The 26874-nt window shown below is 36.9% G+C and overlaps 2 protein-coding genes across 2 annotated transcripts in view; both read left to right on the top strand.

Annotated features, from left to right (window-relative positions):
• LOC113677997 (uncharacterized) overlaps positions 1-150 on the top strand; it is a 13549-nt gene extending 13399 nt beyond the window's left edge. Inside the window, exon 10 of the mRNA XM_089206800.1 lies at positions 1-150. This exon is cut by the window's left edge and continues 215 nt beyond it. Coding sequence (XP_089062926.1) covers positions 1-150 — 150 coding nt within the window.
• Positions 151-15924: 15774 nt separating this feature from the next.
• LOC149051876 (uncharacterized) lies at positions 15925-26464 on the top strand. The gene is made up of 9 exons (XM_089202454.1): positions 15925-16272; positions 16979-17241; positions 19917-19950; positions 20735-20842; positions 21645-21758; positions 22446-22556; positions 23564-23849; positions 24364-24502; positions 25264-26464. Exons 1-8 carry the CDS (start codon positions 16194-16196, stop codon positions 24476-24478), a joined length of 1110 nt encoding a protein of 369 aa, XP_089058580.1. The 5' UTR covers positions 15925-16193; the 3' UTR covers positions 24479-24502; positions 25264-26464.
• Positions 26465-26874: the final 410 nt, after the last annotated feature.

Below are 26874 nucleotides of genomic sequence, written 5' to 3'. Positions count from 1 at the left end.
ACGCAAGGTGTAGTAAACATGAGGGTGTGCTTTACTTCTAAGAACGACTGCTGTGGTGATGAGAAATTTATATCGGTGAAGAATTGTGGCGATTTTTTTTCGTATGGACTGGTAAAACCAAACCGTTGTGGACGATATTGTGGAGAATAAACATTCGCTGTGCTTTAGCAGCGAAAGAAAGAAAGCGAGACAGGGGAAGGGTGGCAAAAATGTACTGTGAAAAGGAAGCATGCTCCCAAAAAGAGGGTCTCAATGGGGTGATGGCTTTTTCTGCTAACGCTTGAACTTTAGGCCATTTTACCGCTAATAGATCACTTGAAACGGTTCACTTTTCTTACAATTAACGGTTAGCATCTCATTTGTATGCCAAGCGGCTTAATTTCTCCAGTTTACGGCCTACGTTTAATCCCATTGAGACCGTCTTAAAACGTATTACTTCACCTTCCTCATCAAAAAGTCTTTCGCACAATTACGACACTGCACGTGTTTTAAGCTTCGCAAAAACTTGTTAACTTGATAGAATTTACTTTCTAAAACTTTGAAGTGGCAAAAATTTAGTATTGTTCGCCGCCATTTTGAACCTTGCTTAGCAACATGACCGCCTATCAATAATACTTTCTTGTAACAGGGTCTCCGTTTTATTTCCTTCTATGAAAGACCTTTAAACAAGCAAACAAGCAAACAAATGAATGAACCAGTTGATTTACTAATGTAATTCATGTCCTGATATTTACAACCAAATAATAATTTAACTGTTGTCAAATTTGTGGCTTCGGGATGTCGAACTTTGGTGCTTTTGAAGACAAATTTCAAAAGGGTATGTTATATGCAATACATTTACGACAGCTTATAGGTAGATTTTATCACATAATTCTAAACACAAAAACAATTCGATATAAATCAAGCTTTCTTGAAAAGAGTTACCCTTATGACGTTTAGATCGATACTTTTGATGTAAAACGTTTTGACTCTTCTTGGGTTAATAAAGCACTTCGTAGATTCATTCTTTCAATTGCACTTGGTTAGCTCATGTTGTAGAGCGCTGGACTCCCGTGCGGGAGATTGAGGGTTTAAGCCCCGGACCGGACTAACACTCATGGTATTGAGATAACTGAGGAGAACTTGTAGTCTTTGTTAGAACCATTGATAAATGGTAAGACACTCAAGCCTCACTCAAGGACGATAAACCTTTGGCCCCGTTCCCTTGACCGTAATCCTTTGAACTTGTTAAAGGGTGCACTTCTCTCAGAGAGAAGGAGACGTAGCTCTTAATGTCAGCTCCCATTCCTGTTTAAACTAGCTCTAAAGCAGAACAGAGCCAGCCTGTTTAAATGTCGCAATAAATAACGAATTACTTTTTTAAATTGATCATTCCACGGCGGACGTTAGAGCCTCTGTTCAATGTTGGAGAGAGAAATTTCTCAAACAAAGAAACTTAATTCATTACAATTATATGAAAATGTGTTAATAAGCATAAACAATTCTTCGGTTTTAACTTCACTGCTCTATTTCCTATTTCCTATAGCTCACGGAATTCCTTGCTACAAGTTACAAAATGTATTCAGCTAGCTCACTGAAAAAATATGGAGACTTCACCTGAACATTTTTCATACAAGCGCGATGATAACGGACCTTCTCGTCGACCTTTACCTGCATATCCAAACTCACCAATTTGTACCAAATAATTCTCAAAATACACGTGTTAAACGGGCTAAAAAAGCATATCAATGCACAGTTTATACGCCAATGAGGTCACCGTTCGCCTCAAACTCGCAGTTATATCTCTAAATTTCATCCACCAACATCTTAAAAACAACGCAAATCCATGCGTTTGCTCAATTGCACTCGTTTCAAAGACTATTTACAAATTCTGAAAATTGGCCGAGATCTCCTTTTGACCGTTCAAACTTCGTTTTTTATCTTCTGCATTGAAGATTTTAGGTTTTCATAACAATCGAATGGAGAATAAATGCCGAGTTGTTCTAAAACGTTGCGTGAACGTGATCGGTCGTAACGCTTGCGCGCTTGCGTGACTTACAAAGTAAACAAAGGGTCGGAAGCGCCTTCTTGGTAATTTTCGTTGAAATGTCACGTCATGAGCAATACACAGTGTGGAAAAGATCAAAACTAAAGAATAAAATTTGGCACTCTGGTTATTACAGACGTATTGCATGGCTTAAAATAACACACAAACAAGTTAAAATACGTCTCAGTGTTATTTACAGAACAATACGCAACACTCTGAAAGAATTCTTGCAGTTTCTCCCGAGATTTCGCGCACGGAACGCGATGAAGTAGCCTTCCTTTCTGCAAATTTTCTTCCATCGTTAATGATTTTACGCTCAATGGACCACAACGCTTATGAACGACAAACTCGACATTTCCCTGCGACCATCAAACCCAGCTTGATGAGTGACGTGTTATGCTAATTTTTCTTTGTCATATGATTTGTTTCGCGGGTGATTTTAAGTGAAACCAAAATTAGTTGATATAACGAATTAGAATCGAAGGTTATCATCTTTTATAGTGTTTAATTGATTCGCGGAAAGGAAAGATTGTAATCGCTGCGGGTATTTCAGCCCTGACTTCTTTCCTGGACTGCCGGGATGACGTATGGAGTCATTTGAACTATAACCAGCTATTCAGCGAAATCCTCAAGTACGAGTTAATTTAGTTTCGTTCTGATCATTCTAGCCTCGAAATGGAAATTGGTATGGTCTAATTAAACATCGGAACTCTTTGGTCCTATTTCAACTACTAGCTCAGTAGTGTTCATAGCTGCGAGGATCTCTTATATTCGTTTCTTCACCGCAGCGCATATATATGATTTTCATTTATCTACAATCATTATTCTTTGGGAAACATTGGAAATGCGGTGAAAGTACTTGTTGACACCGAGTCACGTGGGAAAATGTAAGACAGTGAAGAGGGACAGAGTGTTTAACGCCATTTGTCGTAAAAGCTGCCAGCAGATTGTTATTGAACTGAACTTAATTTACCATGAAGGTATTAACTTTCTTTTGTTGTGAACCACGTGTCCTAACCCCTTTTCGTGGGCAAAAAAAACTTTTTTTCGACGGGAAGTCGAGAGAACTACTTTGGTTCCAATTCCCAACGGATTAAGCAATGTCAATCAACGTCTTAACAACAACAACAACAACATTTATTTAAACACGATAAAAATTACAGTGGAGCTAATGTGGTCGTGTATTTTGAAGTTAAAACAAAGTTTACAAGTGAATAAAAAGCTTTAAAACTAATTGAAATTTAAAAAAAGATCTAACCTATTTTAAAAAAAAATTACGATGTGTTTGTAAACTAATTTATTCGCATGAAGTTCTGCGTTTAAGAAAATTTTTAAATAAGCTTTTGCTTGAGATTGCACGCGCACGGTTGTCACGAGAATTCCAAAGAGATACGACTTTGTAACAAGTGGACTTGCGAAGAATTTCAGTATTTGGTTTTGGTCACAAAAGGTAATTCATATTTCGGAAATAGCTTCATAATAGGAACGGGGAAGAAGCTATAAAAACAGTCGTGTGCTAACATAAATAATCTATATTCGCATAAACCTTTAACCGTGGGCCACTTGCTTAGGACTAAGACCTAATCGCTGGGTTTGTACCAATCCAGGCCATAGATGATCTTTGAGGCACGTACGTGTATCCTCTTCAGCTCATCAAAGAGCGATTTGCCTCAGGAATACAACCAACCCATAGGTAACAGATAGTAAAATTACTTGATAAGAAATACAAATATCTAGGAAGATTCAATTTTTATGAAAAGGACTAATAAACTCTTTTACGTGAACGTTCCAATTAAGATCACTGTTAATTTCGTTGCCTAAACACCTGGTTGACTTGACAGGATGTACACTCATCATGTACTCGGTTCTACCGGGGGGGGGGGGGTATGAGGCGGTTAAGGCAGCACCAGTCATACAACTTCTGAAGGATGACGTTCAAGGCAAAAACAACCATATCGGGGGAAGACGCAATCACGTAAATCTTAATGCTTAATGTTGTCAGCATAGATATGAATTTCTCCATCACAATCCTCAACTATATCAGCATCACAATCCTCAACTATATCAGGCAGATCGTTGCAAAACAACGAAAACAGGGTATGTCCCAAAACAGATCCCTATGGCACGCCAAACTTCACAGGTAAAGTTTCGGACTGAAAACCGACTAAAACCGACTGAAGCTCGAGAGCGGTCATCTAAATAATCTTCAATCCAGCACCATAGATCGCCAGCAAAACCGAATGCTTGCAACTTATTCAGCAGGACATGATGAGAGATAGAATCTACGGCCTTGGGGACGTCATCAAAGACGATGCCAACCGACGATTTTTATCCAGTGGACTTCTCCAGTTCCCGATCATTTTTACCAACAACAATTCGGTTGGGTGACTTTTTTTAGGCCCACTGGTGAGAATGGCCAAGATTATGTTCCGAAATATGAGTTGTTATTGTGGTGGCAACAATCTGTTCAATCAATTTTCCTGAGACGCATAGTAGGGAAATTGGTCCATAGCTCTGTTTGTCAGTTTCATCATCCTTCTTGAACAGTGCCGAGACTTAAGCTTCTCAATCAGCAAATTTTATTTACGAGCAAACTTTGAGCAGCGAAACTAAAACTTTTTAATGGGAGAGCAGAGTTTTGATCAGGGACCGTTTTGTGGAAGTACTATATATTTATTGAATTTATTAAAATTTAACGCGCCGATTTACGAGTCTTTTTTTGCCCAAGATCATAGTCGCGAATATATTTCTTTTATTCCCTTTTTTCATGTCAAGTACCCCCCGGTGGGTACTCAGATGCGAAAAGCCTGTATCAGTAAACGCCGTTGTAACATCATATCACCCCGCTGACTAAATGGACATCATCTAAATGAGTCACATTGTGTTGGTAACACGATAGTGTGCTTTAAAAGCTACGAAGACTGGAATGTATTGAGTTACCATGGGGGACGAGAGGGAATAAATAAGAACTATATATACCATGAGAAATACTACACAAAAATACTCATTAAAAAAAAACAACAACAACAAAACAAAACCAAACAAAGCAAAACATCCACAAATTACTAAAAATCCAAATGCTACCTGCACACCGTGACATGGCTGGAAAACAAGGTCTTTTTGAAATTATAGAATTACATAACATCACCTTGTTCTATTTCCTTAAATCCTGAACTAAAAAAGGTAAACGATAAAATACCAAGTAAATTATTTACAGACTTGTAACGACAAATGATGAAGATGAAGATTGTTGAATAATTCCCTCGACTTCAACTCCGGGATTATTCAACAAAATTCATTGATACTGAAGCGAATAATATTACTGATAACTAATAGATGGACATAAATGATTTGGCACTACAAACTATTTCCATGTGTTATTGAGAGGAGACACCGATAAGTGGGGAGGCTAACATGTTGTTATGAAGGTGTCTCACGACATACCTTTATAAGATTTAACAGCCCTGCAGGGAGGGAGGGGTGGAAACTCGAAATTAAAATATGTTTTCTCTCCTATTCCTGGTAAGTCAAGGATTTTCTTTTCTTCCTACGTGAAAAGAAGTATTTGTTTAGACTAACTAACAGTATGGGCTACTGACTATGAGATTATAGCATGTCTCCCTGGAACAAGGTCAAAAATTGATCACAATAATAACTCCTTTGTATACTATTCTCAACACGAAAGGCGTGAGAAAGCATATATATGTCGTTCAATGTAGGAAAAGAAATCTCAGACATCTTTATGCATCTTTTTTCTTTGCTTAACAAAAACATTTTCGTATTAAAAATTAAGGAGTGCTTTCTTAGTCATTAAGCGTTGGTGCCTCCATGTCAACACGGTTGGGAGATGAACGTTTTTGAAAATAATACAACCACCAAAAAATGCAGTTTTCCTTGGAATGAGCGAATGAAATTTCTGTACAGGCGAGATGTCTAGAATGAAACTTTTTTGTATCTGTTTTCCCTAATAGGAAGTTGCTTTCACAGCCGTGCGACTGCAAACCAAGGTAGGTAAAGTTCGGCATTTCCTAAAGGTAGATAACAATTACAATAAAAAAAGATTGTTCGATTGTTTTTACATTTGAGGTTTCAAAAATTACTGTAAGTTAATAATGGTCGACCTCAGTTTTTCCCAAGTCTCAGTCATAAAACTTTATAAGCTATTTTCATCTATTTCAGCAAGAAAATCTCTAATTTGAAAATCCTAGCTGGCAACATCGTAATAACCAAAGCTCACACAAAAGGGAAAAGAAGGAGACTGTAAGGAGTATATGTTTTAATTTTTTTTCAACTCTTTTCACTCTCAATATTTGAAATCTCTCAAAACTTTTATCTTTAAGGGAAATGGAAACTTCAGGCGTTTAATTAATAAAAATATTTTCTTAATCAAATAATCTGGAAATCTTCGTGTCCTCTTGATGTTTCAACAAGAAGGGAACTATTGACTAGGACAAGTTTTAATGAGCTTGCATTAACGCTTCAGTAGCTAAAGCTGGTTTATGTCGAGGTCGTAAAGCTAATCGAAAAGACATTTTAAAATTTTCTTTAATCTGTAGACGTGTCAAGTTTCAAGAACCAAGCGATGGCTTTGCTTTGGTGGGTCATGTCTTTGCGAATATTACCTTAATCATTGGACCACACATGAATAATCACTGCAAAAATCGATGTATCATGGAACAAAGGTGTCGATCGATCAACATAGGCCAAGCAAGGAATGACAAAGTCCTGTGTCAGCTGAGTGACCCGGACCAATTAAAATATCCGAACGATATAAAACCTATGGATGACTTTCTATACTTGGGTATTGAGGTAAGAAGTCTTACCCCTCGCTCCCAAGGGAAAAACAAATGTCAATTTTAGGATACTTTACAATTTAACATCAGATTCATATTTTTAAGATTGACAAGAACTTATATTAGACAGTTCAAAAAAAAATTGCAAGAAATAAAAAGGCTGAAAGATCTAATACCCCGCATATACCCCTCCCCCGCATAGATGTGTTTTCATGAGCTTTAATGTTATGTGCATATTCTTTCAATAATTGTTTGAGTCTTTGGACGGAGAATTAATAGGCGTCTCATGTGCATGCGATAGAATTGCAAGTTTCGATTGTAAACAAAGCGGTACTAATGGACGGATTCATTATACTCGATTAAAAAGCTGATATGGTCATGACCCTGGCTGGATAACAAATGCGAAAAATAAAAAAAACTATAAAATGATAAGTTTTGACAAATCTTAAGACTCATGAAGGTAGAATGAAAACTGTGAGTATGCAAAGTTCCATCTTACAACTTACATAATGTTTCTTATAGAAACTAAGATAGGAAAAACCAAAAAATGCAAAAGGAAAAAAAAACAGACATACTGCAAGTTTAGCTACAATGATAGGAAATACCCGTGACTTGCATCCTAATATATCAATTTTTTTTTTTTAAAATTTTAATTTTTACTTTTAAATTACAAACAATGCTTACAATACAATATGAAACACCACTTACACTAATTACAATGCTTATTTACATTACTCTACTTACAGTCACTAATACTTACACTACTTACAGTCACTAATAATTACACTACTTACAGTATCCAGCTCTATTAACAACACAGTCTACTAATTATGCCATTACATACAAAAAGTACTATTTTCTTTTAACATTGCACAGTGACACACACCGGCTATGGCGACGCCCAGTTAATTCTCTAACAAAAATAAACTACAATAAACTAATAAACAAGGAAGAATATGAGATCTAAGTTTATGCATTGGTCTTCCATTCTTTTCCTTAATTAAAAAAAGGGCAAACACAAAATTATATGAGAAATTCCCATCTAGTTTGAAAATCGCGAAGCTTTCTGTTTCTTATAGCAATTATTTTTTCAACTTGTTTTTTAACTTCAACCTTGTGCAAAAGCAATCTAAATATTGGAGAGGTGTTATTTTTTCTACATTCCCAAATAGTCAATTTCCCTAAAATGATCAAATAATTTAACAGATCGTTCCTCTGAAGTAAGCCAACCATAATATCTTTTAAAGACAAAATTAAATATTCGCCACTAAGATCAAACCACCAGACTGTAAATACGTTCCAAAAAGCTTGCACAAAGGAGCAGTTAAAGAAGAGGTGGTACAGATCTTCCGTATAGGTTCCACAAAAAGAACACTTGTCCGAATCACTTAACCCTATTTTGAACAATTTATCGTTTGTAAACAAAATGAAATTCAATACTCTGTATTGAAACGACCAAACATACGTTTCGCTCGCAACAAGATAAGGAATAGAGAAAACTTCCTGCGCATTTGAAAGCTCAAAATCCGCTGTCAACTTTTTAAAGCCATTCGGGATTCTCGCTTTACTTGTTATCATCGTAGAATAAAACTGTTTACACTTTGCAGTATATGCATTAAAAGATTTAGACTTATAATCAAAATTCATAGGATCGAGATTACCCGCTGTGGGGATGGGGCAGGAGCTTTTTGATTTCGTATTAATAATAGAAGATCTCAAGGCTGTCCAAGTCAGGAAATTAGTGTTAAGCCCTTTTTGCTTAAAGAATTCATAAGAACGCACATTGTCAACATCGAACTGTAAATCATTCAAATAAGTTATGCCCTTGTCAAAGTATGTTTTATAAAAAACAGGTTTATTATTAATTCGTATATCCTTATTATTCCAAATTACATTTTGAGAATAATTCACATCAGAAAAGGAGCATCTAAAATCCGCCCACCATCTTAGAAGCTGTAAGTAAAACTTACTAAGACTTAAGTCAAGATCATTTACATCATAGTTACATCTAAAAAGAAAACATCCTCCGTATTTTTTTAAGTTGTATTTGAGATAAGAAATCCAGGGCCCTTCCTTCTCATCTATGAGACGCGGAATCCAGGACAATCTTAATGCTTTAATATGTAGCTCAAGGTCTGTGAGATTCAGTCCACCATTCTCTAAAGTATTTATCACAGAAAGCCTTGTAACTTTATCAGGGCCTTTCCACAAAAATTTGTAGATCATTTTCTCCATCTGTTTAATAATTTCGGGTGGGGTTTCTATTATTGAGGAAACATATAATAATTTTGGGATTAGGAAAGATTTAATTATTGTTACTTTGCCAAATAGGGAGAGACCTCTGAGTTTCCATAAATTAATCATTTTTTGAACTTCATTTAATCTATCCTGGAAATTTTGTTTTATAACTTGTTCTTGATCACAGGAGAAGTGAATACCTGGGGTCTTAACACCTGTACACCACTCAAGGCCCAGAGGTGTTTCTAAAGAATTTTTGTTTTTTCCAACCCACATAGCTTTGGTTTTAGAAAGGTTCATTTTTAAGCCAGAACATTTTTCGAAGTCATTAAGGATTTGTATTACTTTTTCGACTGATGAAATATTTGCTAGAGTAGCTGTCATGTCGTCGGCGGACAACAGAGACCTAGTTAGACCTAATATATCAATTATGATATATGACCAATAGGTAAATATGTTGTTTTAATCCTTAGAAAAATTATGATATGGCGATAAAGTGCGAAGCAGGTAAGCTCACCAATACAGCTTGACGACATTTTTAAACTAGCCTCCTTCACCCAGTGTATTTCGGAATGTTAGAGGCTGGCACAGCTCAGGAGAAAATCAGTTGCTCGCTGGTTTTGCAAATCAGCAACATTTTAATCAGATATCAATGCCTGAGAAATACAGTTTTTCATCTTAGACTGTTGTTAATTTTAAGAAACGATAACAGATCTCTTGTTGCAGCCTGAACCTTTAACACATGAAAACATTTATCTCTGTTTAGAAATGGCTACAGAAAATATCTGTCAAGTTGATCTCGCCCGTGGCGGCGGTGGTGGTGGAGGCGAAGGCGGAGGTGGTGGTGGTGGTAATGGTGGCGATGGCGGTGACGAAGGTGGTGAAGAAGGCAGTGGCAGTGGCCAAGTTGTAGGCGGTGGCGATGATTATATACTAGTAGCTCTTCCCTTATTTAATTCGATTTCTACAGAAAATACGCTTGGGTACAATATAGAGTTGTAACGCATTAGTTTTATTCTTACTATTGGGAAGACAATCAGATTTGCACCAACTGTATTTATTGTCACCTAAGGTTAGAGAAAGACAACTATACCTTACCGCCATCCTATGGCCGTGATTATTTACTTGATGGAAAACCCTGGTACCCCTTCTAAATTATGCAAGAACCTGGTACCCTTTCTTGCTTCTTGCTTCCGCTTTCGCTGCAGCGCCATCTCAACCGGCTGGCCAATTAACATCACTCACATGAGACATAAGGTGTTGTTAATATAAAAGTGAGTTTTACGAAAAATGAAAAGCGCTGTTGCCACGTTCAGTTAATCTCGGTTTGGATTTAATTACCTCCTGCAATCTCTGTTATTGCACATTCCTTATTGGTATTCAAGAAAACTTTGTGTTTGAAAGTTGGTTCTCATGGTAGATATTACTATGAGTTACCATGCATTTCAGTCATTATAAAGCGCTATTGGATAGCGATAGAAATAACGCTATTTAAATAAATTATTATTACCATTATCATTATCATTACTATTATTACTAGATGTCAACAAGACTCGTACACCTAATCGTGTTTGCAGCTTGGCCAAAACGCTTGTGACATTTCTGCAGCAATATTTTGATGAAAGCCTGAATGTCAGTTTTCAGTCTTACGTCTCTTGAATAGACTTTTTCGCGATCACCCTGTGTTTAAACTGTTAAGTGGGCAGCAACTTCCTTAAAAGACCGACTCATAGCTCAGGCGCTCCTTAGAAACGTTGACCTGGCTCTAAAGCACATTGTTAGGTCCAAGTTTATCGCATGAGGACTTCATGAACTGGCGTGTGAAACCGCAATGTGAAAGGGATGGCATTTTTAACTTATCTTCTTTATTTTATGCAGAATATCTCGAATTTATACATAATTTTCGACCGTAATGTTAAGAAATTACATGAATTACGATTTTAGCTCTTTTCTATTCATTGCGTCAATAAAGTACTTACTCCTTGCCTAATCTGTTTACAAAACCGTAGCCATTTTTGTTAAGTCTGGAGAAAATTCAGCATCACTGGAGTACCATATTTGGATATTAGATTTTCTTCATTATCGCTCTGGCGGGACTTTTTGGACAGAGTCCAATTCTTAGCTTTTGAGGATTCTAGTGCTCAGTCATTAATCGAACCAATCTTACTGCTTACAAGAATAGTGATTATTTCTAACCCCAAGTTATAGACAATAGGTGTTAGTACTACATGACAAATATGTTGGTAAAAACCTTTGCAAACCTTTGGCATAGCATTTCTCATGAACCTTATTTGTAGTCAGAAACAAAAACTCAAAAAGGATGATTTTTGTCGTACGCCACAAACCTGACTTAATTTCATTTATTTAATTCTGCAAGATAATGACGTTCCATAACCAAGATGATAGTGTCATAAGTTATGCAGGATGTGGTTTTTGGTCTAATCCCCTTGTTATGGAATGTGATTTGCTCTGGCGCTGCTGAAACGCAACGGTTTTTTTAATGATTGTCTTAGAAACGACTCAGTGAAAGTAATCTCCATTGATACTTTTCCTATCGTTTGCTGCGAAAATGTATGTAATATTCGACTGAAGATATTTCATTGAGGCTGCGCGGGAGAATTGAGACCACGGGTGATGGTCTTCCAATCAGATAAACTGAGGAGCTGAGATATTTCTGAATCATGAGCAAGGTAAGTGAAAACAAAAACAAAAAAAATTTGATTTTTTTGTTTGTTAATTAGCGAAAAATTCGATGCTTCTGGCTCCTTTGGTCACACACATTCACACACACACACGCACACACACGCACACACGCACACACACACACGCGCACACGTACACACACACGCACACCCCCACACACGCACACATGCACACACTTCTAAATTGAAAATAGGTCGTCATTATTGGTTGTTTTTTCTTAATTTTCCAACTCCCTGTTCTATTCGTTTGGTGTAATCTTACATTTTTTTTACGTAATGATGGCTGGTCGAAGTCAGATTTTAGTCTGATAATACCGCTCTACAGATATTCTTAACGGTTACCTCAAGCTTTGTACTTCACTTCATTTGCAGTTCGACCCCTTTGAGATTTTAAGAAACTTAAATCGTTATGTTGCGTGATATCAACGTATGGGGAAATTTTTATTGCTTTTATGAAGAAAAAGGTTGCACCGTCCTTTTCCTAGCTGAGAATAACTTTGGATGAGAAAGTGGAATTATTTGTCATTTAAACTTAGAACAATAAAACCATGAGCCATTCGCGCGGAGGAATTCATTCCAATTGAATCTGTTAATCCTTGAATCCATCGAAAGACCCTACAATATGAAAAAAGATTTTAAAACTTGGAACAGTGCAAATTGGTTTTTTAGGCGTCAATAAAGGTTAAATTTTCAGTAGGAAGGGTAATTGGATTCCGATAAAATTCAACTTTATCGCGCGATAAATGGGAAACTTGCTAGGTCGCCCGTGATCGGCTATCACGCACGTTGTTTCAATGGACGACAAAGGCTGCAACAGTTAAGGAAGTCTATTTTTAAGACAATAGTTAGTTTTATTTTCGTGAAAATATCATTGAGTATTCCTTTGCAATACTTCTACGACACACAGCTCTGTGAATCAGTACAGTAAACCTTGATTTTGCGAAATCGTACGAGACACTTTCAGAGATGGCTGTTAGTGTCTGAGAACAAGTGTGGATTATCTAATCTTTCTGATTACATTGCAGGTTTGTAAATTTCTAGATGTCACTTCTGTATCGCCAACCCCGTTAAGAAAGTACTTTGCAACTGTTGCAGCCATTCTCGTCTTTTTCGGAAACAACGTGCGTGACAGCCAATCGCGCGATATTTTTTCATTTATAATTTCCATTTATCGCGCCACATTTTGATTTTATCACGCGATATATCTCATTTATCATCTTTGTCAATGATTACTACTCATCATTGAGATAATGCTGTCAAGGGTTGCAGGTCAACTTTGCACATTATCAATGCCACCTGCTGTTGCAGTTGGTGAAAAACCTGAAATGATATGTTTCTTACCTCTGAGAATCATAAATAACAATTTTGTAGTTTTGTGAATTCTAATAAAGATTTTTCAATCATGCAGATAAAGAAAAGAACAAGAGCAAGGGCTCAAGTATCCGTATTTATTGTTTTTTTAGAGGGCACGGTAACGAATCTTGCAATCTGATTGGTTCTTTACCCGGTCAGTATTTTCCTATCTCTGCCCACGGGCCACGGTAACGCTTTCGTGAGTCGCCGAGTACATCCCAACTTTCGTTGTCATTTTTCATAAATATACCTCGTTTTCCGGCTGGGCAGTATTTTTAAGCAAACACGTCGGTCACTACCTCAAGCCGATAAATAACTTATGAATCCTCCCTTTTCTCTCTATCAAATCACTTTGGTTGACAGAAAAATATTGGTTTCAGAATGAATTTGTATAAACAATAGTGTCATTACGTTGGTTGACAAGCGGCCTAAAAACCGTCTGCAATTAATTTTAATCGTTCACAAAAAGTACCCAGAAAGTTGAAACGTGAGGTATTTGGTTACAGTTAAACTGAACGATGGAACTTTCATTCATTTAATATCTGAATTTTCTCGAGCAATTTGTTCATAGTAAAAAAAAAGCGAGCGAAGTTTTAATTTAAGTTCTACAACAAATATACGCTCCTGGTGAGTCTTTCCAATTCCGTTCAATTTGGACATTTGTACCTTAACTTGGACAACAGAAATTGAAGGAATCGAGAAAAGGCTGCATTAAATTCCCTTGTGTCTCGTTGGAGTGTGCCGTTCGAATTTAGTTTTTGTGAAGGAAAGATCAGAGTTAAACACGCCATTACAGCAAAAAAACGAGCAAACTCCCACAACTTCAAAATAAAAAATTGAATTTACTCACAATTACTTTCCTCGCCGTTTACTTAATGAACAGAGGTAAATCTTCGTACATGAATGAATGGTCGATGAGAGTAAATAATACTTTCCGTTAGATCATTAACTGATTTTTAAGAAAACATTGTCGTGACAGTCCTTGCCAAACCAGTTCTGTTGGTTTTCAAATGTTCCTACGATTTTTTTTTCTTGCGCGCTCTCTAATTGACAGGTGTCAGATTGTGACAGATACTTATAAAAATAATGTTTCAAAGTTTGTTTGGAAGCCTTTTAAATCACCTTTATCTTTACGGAAATGAAAATGTTTCGCTGAGGCATCTCTCTTAAATTTGCATCACCTCTATTTTAACTTCCATTTACACACTCAAAAATTGTTCAGTTTATGGAAGATCTTGCCGTATTTACGGCCATAAGTCATTCGGGTTCTTTCGGAAAGAATTTCGTCAAGTTTAAAAACAATAAATATGTTATTTACCGGCTAAGGGTCGGTCCGTATGGTGAAAAACTGTGACCTCGGTCTTGAAAATACTGCCCTCGGCCTACGGCCTCGGGCAGTATTTTCAAGACCTCGGTCACAGTTTTTCACCATACGGACCTCCCAGCCGGCAAATAACATATATTTACTACCAATTCCCAATGGATGAAAGCAAATCAACTTACAAAGCAAATTTCGTTTATGAGCAAACTCTAGGTAACGAAGTAAAAACTTTTTTTGGGGGAGAACAAAATTCTGATTTCAGAAACCGTTTTTTAGAAATATGAGGCACAAGAAGTTGTTAACATGAGGTGTGCTTCGAAAAATAAAAAGACTGCTGCTATGAGCACCAGTTTATTTCGTTTAAGAATTGCGGCTTATTTGATAGCTACGGCCTTTTGAAACCACGGGTTCGTCCTCTTCGTTATTATGGAATGTATTAAATTACCATTAAGGGTAGGGTGGGCTGGGGGGGGATGAGTGTACACAGAACTGATATCCATAAGAAAAACTTTATCAAAATACTCATAAAAAGAACAAAACAAAACAAAACAAAGCAAAACACCCGCAAACATATTAAAATCAAAATTCTACCTGCATACTGCACTGCTCAAAAAAGGTCTGTTTGGCATTATATGATTATGTAAAAATGATTTCATTTTGTTATATTTCCTTGAATCCTGAACTAAAAATGGGAGAAAAGAAAAAAATGCGTAGAAAAAGATTGACTTATTTACAGACTCGTAAAGTCTCTATACAACGAACAGAATTAAACCAAAAAAAAAAAAACACAACAAAACAAAACAGAATAAAAAATAAAAAAAAAAAACCAATAAAACAATAAAATATTGAACTATTTCAACCAGCACGTTATCCGGAGTAATCAGGAAAACAGTACCCAAAGGAAGTTACATAATTCCATAAAACATTTATCAGCTAATTTTATTTTCTCTTATTCGGAACTAAAAAAGGGAAAAAGATAAAATAACGAGTCACTTATTCAACAGACTCGTAACAACAAATGATGAAGATTTTTGAATAATCTCCTCGACTTCAACTGAGACTTGTAATTGTTAAATAATCGATGGGCATAAATCATTTGGCACTACAAGCTATTTTAACGTGTGCCTGAAATTAGATAACGATAAATGTAAACGCTCGCACATTGTTAGGAGGGTGTATCACGACATACCTTTATAAGATTCAACAGCCCTGCAGGCATGACAGGACGGATAATGCATGCACTGTAAGTACCTCCTGTTGTTCCATACAAATCCTTAGAAAAGTTTTCTAAGGCTTTGTATGGGACAACGGGAGGTACTTACAGTCCACGCGTTTTTCCGTCCTGTCATGGTAAAAATTCGAAATGAAAAGATGATTAGGATTATATTTTTCCCACGTGAAAAAAAAGCATTTGCTTAGACTGTCTCACTAAAACAAGATCAAAATTGATCCAAGTAACAACTCCTCTGTTTACTATTCTGAACACAAAAGGCGTGAGAAAGCTTAAATGTGTTATGCCATTCCGGAAAAAAAACGTAACACATCTTTATTCATCTTTTTTTCTCTGCTTAACAAAAACATTTACATCATTAAAAATTAAGGAATACTTCCTTGGTCATAAAGCATTGGTGCCACCATGTCGACACAGAGTCTTACATGTATTCATGCGCGGTTGGGTGATTAACCTTTGTCAGAGATGATACAGCCATTAAAAACGCGGTTTCTTTGGTATGAGCAAATGGAGCTTCTCTACAGGCTAAATGTCTAAAATGAAGCTTTTTCTGTACCTGTTTGCCCTATTAGGAGGTTGCTCTCACAACCGTGCGACTGCAAACCAAGGTAGGTACAGTTCAGCATTTCTGAAAGGTAAATAATAATTATAATAAAATACACTGTTTGATTGTTTTTACATTTGAGGTTTCAAAAATTACTGTAAGGTAATAGTAGTCGACCTCAGTTTTTCCGATGTCTCAGTCATAAAACTTCACAAGCTATATTCCTGTGTTACTCTCAAAATACAAATCACACAGTTTCTCGCTGTCTTTCGTTTATTTTTTTGTTTTTTTTCCCTGAGAGGCTTGATTTCATCATCATTAACAGAAAAATCTTTCACGTGGAAAGCCTAGCTGGCAGGATCGTGATAACCAAACCTCACACGATGGTTAAAAAAAAATTTTTTAAACATTTTTGTTAAACAAAGTCTAGCCTTTGAGTTGTATTCTATTCCAATACAGGCGTGCACAAAAGGTTAAAGAAGGAGACTCTGTAAGGAGTTTATATTTCATTTTTTTTTTGGCTTTTCACTCTCAATATTTTGGTTTTTTCGAAACCTTTATCTTTTAAGGGAAATAAAAAACTTCAGGCGTATAATAGATGAAAACGTTTACTTAAAAAAGTAATTTGGAAATATTCGTGTCCTCTTGGTGTTTCCAACAGGAAGCCTGGGACAGGTTTTCTTCGAGCTTTCATCTACGCTTCCCTAGCTAAAGCTGGGTTATGTCGAGGTTGTAAAGCTTATTGAAAGGACCTGTTTTAAAATTTTCAGAAATCTGCAGACGTGTCAAGTTTTCAGAACCAAGCCGTGGCTTTGCTTTGGTGGGTCATGTCTTTGCCAATATTACGTTATTTATTGGACCACACATAACTAACCACTGCAGAAATCGATGTATCATGGAGCCGAAATGTCGATCAATCAACATAGGTCAAGTAAGGAAAGACAAAGTCCTGTGTCAGCTGAGTGACTCGGACCAATTAAAACATCCGAACGATATAAAACCTATGGATGACTTTCTATACTTGGGTATTGAGGTAAGAAGTCTTACCCAGTCGCTCACAAATCTAAAACAAATGTCGACTTCAGAATATTGTAGGATTTAACATCAAATTCGTATTTTTAAAAAACGACGTGAAACATATGTCAAAACGTGCAAAGAGATGATGTTTAGAAATTGGAGAGGCAAGCCAAAACAAAATAAAGCTGAAAGACTAAATACCTAACATACATTACTCCCCTGCGTAGATGTTTTTCCTGAGGATAGTTGAATATTCCTTCGGAAATTATTTGAATCTTTTGATGGATAATTAATTGACGCCTCCTTTGCACATGATAGAAATACAAGTCTCGATTGGAAACGATCCAAACAGTTAGTTTAGAGGCATTTGTTATACTCAATAGATATATATATATATAGAATAACACATGGGCGCACATAGATATGGAATTTCTCTTCGGGTGTTTATCTCGATAGAATGAACACTATAACTATACAAAGTTCCGTCTCACAACTTACGTCATGTTTCTCATGGAAATTAACGCAGAAAAAAATTGAAAAAAAGGAAAACATACGATGCAAGTGTAGCTAAGGCCCTGTTCAAACGTCGAACTTTTCATGTACCGAACCTAAAGTTGCTATTAAGTAAATGAAAAGTACGACGTACGAATCAATTAGGATCGGCAGATTTGTATTCGGGTCGACAGTACCGTTCTATCCTACTAGGCTTGTCGGATAAAACGGTAAAAGATCGACATCGTTTCATACGTCGAACTTTTCATGTACTGAATCTAATGCAAACATTATATATATATATTAAATAAATTATATTTTACCCACAATTCAGAACGTTTCGCATACATGCCATGCGCAAAAGCGTTCGAACAATATGGCGGGAAAGGGAGGAAAGTATGTGCTCATCTTGTTTTAAAACAACAAAGTATACATGTCTAACGTATAAGGAGTACTTTTGCGCTGTATGTTGTGTCTTTGAAAACGACGAAAATGCTTTGGGCTGGAAGCAAGGAAGGTCAGTAGCCTATTGCGAGCTTTGCTTTCATGAGAAACTGGAGTAAGAGATGATTTCAGGCGATCAAACTAATGATCAATCAAACAGCAAACGTCGAAATACATCAACCACGGAGTGGTTAAAAAGTGTGTCTTAGAATGCCAGATGGGTCTTATGGGACTGCTCTACCAGATATTGATATCAAATATTGATTTGAGTTAATGAATGTTAGATTTTAATGATTTAAAGAAAATATAAGAAATAGTTTTGAAAGTTAAAATGAAAGAGAAGGGGGGAGATAAAGACAAAAATTAAGATTAGTTATAGTTTCAGTTTACATTGAAATTAGTTCTGGTTCGATCAGTATGTTAAAAAAATTATCGGTGTAAGCTTTTGAAGTACAATAGTAATATACAAATGGATTTCTATTGGTAGATTACCATCATCATGGTCCATCAGACAACATTTCATACTGGTTTCATACTTGATTATATTTCTAAATATTGACACATTGAAATTTTGATAATGATTTCAAGAAAATATAAGAAATGGTTTTGAAAATTTAAATGAAAGAGAAGTGGAGAAAAGACAAAGATTTAGATTATTTATAGTTTCAATTTGCATTGAAATTCGTTCTGGTCCGATCAGTATATTAGAAAAATTATCAGTTTAATCTTTTGAAGTGCATCCCTTACACTTGGGCAATCACACATTTCCAATAACTTCTTGATTTCTTCCCGATCTCTATTCTCAGAATTGCCCAGGTCCAATTGCTTGGAAATTGCACCACCTTGCATGATACAAATATTGTGACAGACCATGCATGACAGGTTATAATACGGACTTGGTCTCGATCGCTCTCACTCTTGCGTAGAAGTACCCTCCATCTACCTTTCAAAGTCAAAGAGGCAATTCATATAAGACTTCACCCTGACAACATCAACAGGGATAGTGGAATAGAAATTCCAGGAGCGTGGATGCCCACGATCAAAAAATATAACAACAGGAGAGCCGTGCGACAGCGGACCGCCGAGGGAGGAAATCGCTGAGTTAAACAGCAAGGATCGAAATTCACCAATCAGAGCTGTTGAAAAACAACTAAGCACAGCAGAGTATTATACTTTAAGATCATGCATGACCAGTCGACCTCATCGCCTGAAGAAGACTAGCAGTATGCAGTCTAAACGTCGCGATATACATCACACGTAATTACATCGTGAGACAAACGAAAAACTTAGCTTTTATTATATTGGTAGTGATGTTGTTGCCTTGATTGGAATTCAATAATAAAAGAAGGAAGCACACATCTAAAACTTGTCTTTTACGGGAAACAAGGTGGTGTAGGCTCATTCGCATGTTTAAGCGCCATCTTCTATTTTGACGGATGGTATTAACGAGAATAACAAGCTCCCAGTTTCCAGAGTACTCGCTTCCCGACATGTTATCCGCCATATTGAATCTAGCACTGCCGACCGCAGACTTTGTTCTCAAGTCTTTGTGAGAATTAGATACAGCACATTAAGTTCGACGCTTAAATCATCTGCCAAACCTAATTATTCAAGTCGACTCGAAAAGGTAAAGGGTTCGGTACATGAAGAGTTCGACGTTTGAACCGGGCCTAACGTAAAGTATCCTTGGTTTGTATCCATATATATCAGTAATGATCTATTACTAATAGTTAAACGTGTTGTTTTAATCCTTAGAGCAATTGTGATATGGCGAAACAATGCGAAGAAGGTAAGCTGACTAACATAGCTGGTGAAAATTTTCAACTAGCCTCGTTCAGCCAGAACGAAATATTAGAGGCTGGCACAGCTCAAGAGAGAATCAGCTCCTGGCTGTTTTTCGAAATCAGCAACGTGGTAATAAGATATTAATGCCTTAAAGAGACGGTTTTTCCTCTTTTAAACCTTATTTACAAGTTTGAAACACAATATTTTGCCTAGAACCATGACGGACAAGATAATTTTACTCTAAGTGGTTATTTATTCATTTGCGTAAATCCAGATTAAACAAAGAACAAAGGAACGTAACACTTAACTTACAAAAACCAGAAGAGTAAAGGTAAAAACGACAACAAAAATGCCAGAAGAGAAAACAAAAACAAAAAAAGACAAAAACGGAAATAGAAGAAAGACATTGCATCGACCTTACACAGTTCAAAGACCAATTATTACTCGGTTATATAAAATGAATGCTTTCTAAAAGAAAAAAAAGTAGCAGTCTTATCTGTATTTTTCCATTTACGAATGTTTTCACTCTGGAAGCAGTTTCGAAAGATATCTGATTTTGATGATTGAGAAATCCGCTGTCTCAGGTTTGAGATCGGAGGTATATCTTAAAGTGGTAGGAGTTTTCATTCATTCATGTATCCATCATTCAAAGCCAGAGCTATCAATTTGTGGTTCCCCTTGAAAACCATGTGATCACCTGAAAATCATCCACCCCACTACCCCTTTAGATAAATTCTTCTGTCAACTCTGTCTTCCATTAACTCTTTCACTTTACTACCTGTATTTAGACATAGACGAATGCATCAACAATCCTTGCCATTCAGGAACATGCAAAAACAGCCCTGGGAGCTACAAATGCACTTGTCCTCCAGAATGGGAAGGAGAAGATTGTCAGAGTAAGCCACGTAATAAATTTTGCATGGATACCAATGCGCAACCTAATGCATTGTAATTTGTCTTTGCAAGCTCTGGTAGACTTCAATGTTTTTGAAAGCGCTGTACGTATGATTGAATTTGTCCCGTCTATTGACAAGCTTTCCGTTGATTGCATTAATGCAATCTGATTTTGGACGACAGTATACCTTAGCTACGAGTATGATACAATAGCATTCATTAGAAACGCGGCATAGTTTATGCGTACCTCATGCCCGCAAAAAAACCTTTCTGCGAAGGAGTCCATCGATGTCTTACTGTAGTCAGCCTACATTCTTTTTTCGAAAAAAAAAATATTGAAAGAAGAGTGCAAATATTCCCTGCTTAAAGCGGATAGAAATGCGAAAAAGTAAACTATACTGTTCTTAAGACATTTTCAAAATGGACTGTAAAGTCAGTTATTTTACTTACTCAGCTACAAACTTATGACTTTCTCGGCATCTCGAATAGGAACAGTAGAGAAGCGTGGTTCACTTAAAGTTTCTGCTTTGGTTTTAGGCCTTTTTGTTTTTACTTTTATAGCTTATCAGTCATGTCTCATATAAAATACAGCCTTTTGAGCGAGATTCGATACGGTGACGTCCGTCATATGATTTTTGACGTGCATTTGAAGACAACTGTCGAGTGTTGTGCTTACTCTTAGAAATTGGAAAAGGGTCATTTGATGGGCATAGAAAGGAAAATGTATGTATGTGACTGCAGAGGGAAACTTGTCTTTCAACTGCTCCACTAAGCCATTTCCGCATTGATTTTGATTTGCTGCAGCAAGAAACTACTGCCACGGACATAAATGTTTAAACGGAGCCACTTGCAAAAATGGGAAAAATAATTACACCTGTCACTGCGTCGAGGGGAGCTCTGGAATGTACTGTGAAACTGGTCAGTATAGCTAGAACACATGTGTTGCATAGTGTATGATGCATGAAGTTTACCACATAGCGAAAATCACGAAAAGACGTTTTCGTTTTTGAAATATTTTTATCATTTTCATTGTAGTTAATTGACTGATGGAAATACCGAATATAAATAAAGTTATCATATTGTATCGAACACGTCTTCCTAGAAAATTTCAAAACATGATGAGAATGATACAAGTACCGATTGTAATAATTTATTTAACTTTCCAAACACCCCTCAATTTAAATAATAATCTAAATGATATAAACAACCTGCAATTGCAATGATGTCCACCACAACTTCCCAGTCCCCCTTGGAAACATGAAATGGTCCTTTCCTTTCCAGATTGATCCATAATGACAGTTATCGAGATTTTTGTTGAGCAACCCGCAAACCTTAGATTTTTTAAAATAATTATATCTAAAATTATCCCTACACATGAAATCTTGATGATATAATCATGGAATCATCTTTGAGAACTGTCCATTTTTTATCGCCCGGAGGTAGGGGGGGAGGGGGGGGGTGAAGGAATCTTTTATGAAGAGATCGGTAAGTTTTGTCGTGAGGGAACCAAAATTCTCCCACCCCACCCCTCTTCTGGGTGACTAATGGCGTAAAATAATGGTCGCAGGAGATAATTTATTTTCTCCTACCGTTCCCTTAATTCAGATATAGTGGACGAATGCTCAAGCAACCCATGCCTAAAAGGGACGTGTCAAGATCTGATTGGACATTACAGCTGTGTCTGTCCCTTTGATCGAAAGGGAGGCAGATGTACAAGTAAGACATACTCCAGGATAATATAGTACCATCGACTGAGTTAATAACATAAATATCAAGAACGCATCCAAGCCAGTCGTTAAACACTTTCATCTCCCTTATCATTCTAAGAAACTCATGGCAATTTGCGGTCTTTCCCTACATCTTGGCAGTTCGGAGAGCCGCAAAACTATAGAACAAAAATTTATCTCTCACATCAACACTCTTAATCTCCACGGTATCAGCGAATGCTTTTCATTGAAATAGTTTATTTTTGTTTTCTCGTCACCATATTCCCACCAATAGCATAGTTTCATTTTCTGCATATAAACACACACAACCCACAATTCCTCCACTGAAGGTCAGAACTTCTCATCACTTTCCTCCATACTCTTTACAGTGGCCAATTTACGTCATCAAGTAAATGATAATACCAAATTACCCTGTTACACAAAAGGGTATATTATATATATATACATATATTTAAATAAAAACATATATATGTATGTATGTATGTATGCATGTATGAAAATGGGAGGACCTATCCTAAATTGACGGCTTGACGGAAAGTGACACTGTTTGAAGGGAGATAAAAAATTCAGAGTGATAGTTGTTAGATCATTCTGAAGCCCCTCATAATGCCTTGCTGTCATTTGATTTTATAACGGTAAAGAGGAATGGTGATGGTATTTATGCTGAACGACTACGATGGACTTCGTGTGACTACTTAACCTCTTTTCAATTTCTGAAAAACTGTCCCGTGCAACCTTAAAGCGCAAAATTGGTTACAACACAAGCCTAGGTTGTTAAAAACCGACCAGTATCAGTCTAGAATTAGAGGTTAAGCTGAGTTGGTGTCTTGTACCAGGGTGGAGATCTCGTAAGTAGTGTTTTCAGGCAAAACTGAAGGTAAGAACTGCCCACAAATGAACATGGCTAAATGAAATGGTTAAACTAACCCAGGGCCAAATTATCTGTGCAAATCAGCTAAAATGTAAAGAGATGAAAGTACATTTGTGCTTGCATAGATCATGTCAACGACTGCTTAGACAACCCTATTGGTGTTGCCAACCCCAACGTGATCTCTAATCAGCAAATGACAGCGTCTTCCCACTTAGATGAATCTCATCAGGCCTCTCATGGTCGGCTAAACGGGACAGGTTGGTGTGCGGGATTGATTTCAATCGAACAATCGATGTTTGTGCTGTTGCAACGCGAGGAGGTGCAGACGGCTGGATTACCAAATTCAGCCTGTTATTCTCAAATTATGGAACACAGTGGGTGCCTTACGAACAAGAAGATGGGTCCATTATGGTATGGGGATTTAATGACTGAGTGGATTGTAAAGAGCTCTAGAAAAGAAAAAAATTATCATGAGTATGATTATTCTGGCTGGCGGCTGCATAACTGGTCACTTCACTAGAAAGTTTATGACAAAAGATACTATAAAAAGTAATAAATGATCCTACCAGCCTGTAGGACTCATGGCATATAAGAACCTCGCTATGACCTGAATCCTCGTAAGAGTTTCCATTTCTGTTACTTAGTTGAGAGGGTATGACCAAATCCTTCTATGAGAGCCATTCTGATGAACACCGATTTGCCATGATGACGTACTTGGAGTTGCAGTCAATTCAACTTCACTGTCTGAATAGACTCATACATATATAACCTCTCTTTCCTCTCAAATTTTACAGTATAGCAATAAAAATTAGCTAATACCTTCAAGAAATGAAAGCGTTAACCAAATAAAGACAATGATCGTTTATAAAAATATTAATGAATAATCACTCATCACTTTCATTTAATCTTTCCTTTTGTTCCGAAGCATTTTGACAGGTCGGGCAAAAATGTTACAATTGACCAACACAAGCTTCCAAAGACAGTGTCTGCAAGGCATGTTCGCTTTATTCCAAATTTGCAGCATGTCTGGAATTGTCTAAAAGTGGAGGTTTATGGATTTGATGGTAAGTATGTCATCTTCTTGACATTTTCAATGACGTAGAAGTACTAGTTTTAGTAGTAGTGATAGTGGTAGTAGTAGTAGTTGTAATTGTAGTGTGCTAGTAGTTGCAGTATTAATAGTTGTAGTGGTAAAATTCAAATAAGTTGTATCAGACGCAGCAGTAGTAGTGATGGTAGTATTCTCATCTTACCCACCGTCAAATTCAGTCAGGTTTGAGACAAAAGTAAACAATACACAATAAAAATCCTTAAAATGTGATTGCTTTATTGTTTTCTATTAATGCTGTGCATTTAAATACTGACCTAGTAATTTTGCAAAAGTCTCTTAAATTCATTTGGAGATTCTATCGCCCAACTTGTGACACATTTCAGAGAACAGAACCGCTATAGCCAAATCTGTTGGGGAGATAGTTGCAATAACCTTTTGTTTATAGAATCTTGGAAAGTTTTAGAGAAGTATTCTATGGATTTAAAATTTTGAAAAGTTTTGCACTCAGATGCGAGGCCGTTTATGGCACCTCTCCGTTTAGTGGTTGATAAATAAGGTAAATTGGCAAACATTAAGGATTGAATGAAATTGAATGAAAACATTATTCTGACCGCGCCTGTTGGAGATAAGATTGGTTAAAGCCAATTCGGCATTTGACGTCTTGTTGGCTATTTACCATCTCATATCCAACGCACGCCTATGGAATAATTGTTACTTAACGCATATACCCTGCTATAAAGCACGTCCATGAAATAATTGTTATTTAATCCATAGACCCTTGCTATAATCATGATGTGCTAAATCAGGCGAAAAGGAAGAAAACCTTCGAGGGTGCTGGCGGCCAATGTGACCGAGAAATTTTACCTTCTGTAAAAAAATGGTTCCGTTTTGTCGAACCAGCTGGTACTCAAATGCCATCAGCCTGTGTTCCTCTATCTCACTGCAATGCTAAAAGACCCGGATGGTTGGATGGACATCACCCTAATGTGACGCAAGGTGTAGTAAACATGAGGGTTTGCTTTACTTCTGAAAACGACTGCTGTGGTGATCAGAAATTTATATCGGTCAAGAATTGTGGCGACTTTTTTGCATATGGACTGGTAAAACCAAGGAGTTGTGGACGATATTGCGGAGAATAAACATTCGCTGTGCTTTAGCAGCAAAAGAAAGAAAACGAGACGGGGGAAGGGTGGCAAAAATGTACTGTGAAGGGGAAGCATGCTCCCAAAAGGAGGGTCTCAATAGGGTGGTGGCTTTTTCTGCTAACGGCCATTTTACTGCAAATAGATCACTTAACACGGTTCTCTTTTCTTACAAGTAATGGTTAACATTTGTGTACTTGTACGCCAAGCGGCTTAATTTTCCCAGTTTACGGCTCACGTTTAATCCCATTGAGGCCGCCTTAGAAGGTATTGCGCCACCTTCTTCGTCAAAACATTTTCGCACAATTATAATACTGCACGTCTTTTAAGCTTTGCAAAAAATTTTCACCTTGATAAAATTTGCTTTATAAAAAGTGGCAAAAAATTTAGTATTGTTCGCCGCCATTTTGAACCTTGCTTAGCAACATGACCGCCTACCAATAATAGTTTCTTGTAACAGGGTGTTACGTTCTATTTCATTCTATGAAAGACCTTTAAACAAACAAACAAACAAGCAAATGAATGAATAAGTTGATTTACTAATGTAGTTCATGTCCCGATGGTTACAACCAAATAATTGACTTGTTTTCAAATTGGGGGCTTCGGGGTGTCGAACTTTGGTGCTTTTGAAGACAAATTCCGAAAGGGTGTGTCATATGCAATAAATTTACGACAGCCTATAGGTAGATTTTATCATATAATTCTAAACACAAAGACAATCCGATTGAAATCAAGCTTTCTTGAAAAGAGTTACCTTTATGACGTTTAAATCGATGCTTTTGATGTAAAACGTTTTGACTATTCTTGGGTTAATAAAGCGCTTCGTAGCGTTAGACTCAGTCTTTCATTCGCACTTGGTGAGCTCATGTTGTAGAGCGCTGGACTCCCGTGCGGAAGGTTGAGGGTTCAAGCCCCAGACCGGATTAACACTCATGGTCTTGAAATAACTGAGGAGAACTTTTAGTCTTTGTTAGAACCATTTAGAAATGGTAAGACACTCTAGCCTTCTCGGAGAGGACGATGAACCTTTAGCCGTCCCTAAGGACGATAAACCTTTGACCCCGTTCCCTTAACCTTAACCCTTTGTACTTGTTGAAGGGTGCACTTCTCGCAGAGAGTAGGAAACGTAGTTCTTAGTGTCAGCTCCCACTCCCATTTAAACTAGCTCTAAAGCAGAACAGAACCAGCCTGTTTAAAAGTCGCAATAAATCACCAATTATTTTTTTAAAAATTGACCATTCCA

The sequence above is a fragment of the Pocillopora damicornis genome, chromosome 1 (assembly GCF_964200805.1).
Source record: "Pocillopora damicornis chromosome 1, jaPocDami1.2, whole genome shotgun sequence".
NCBI lineage: Eukaryota > Metazoa > Cnidaria > Anthozoa > Scleractinia > Pocilloporidae > Pocillopora > Pocillopora damicornis.
This window is presented reverse-complemented; position numbering and strand designations above follow the sequence as displayed.

Coding starts and splice junctions, on each gene's coding strand:
- LOC149051876 (XM_089202454.1), top strand. CDS start 16,194: ATGTCTAAAATGAAGCTTTTTCTGTACCTGTTTGCCCTATTAGGAGGT. Junction 17,242..19,916: donor TTCTATACTTGGGTATTGAG/GTAAGAAGTCTT, acceptor TTTAATCCTTAG/AGCAATTGTGATATGGCGAA. Junction 22,557..23,563: donor AAAGGGAGGCAGATGTACAA/GTAAGACATACT, acceptor GTGCTTGCATAG/ATCATGTCAACGACTGCTTA.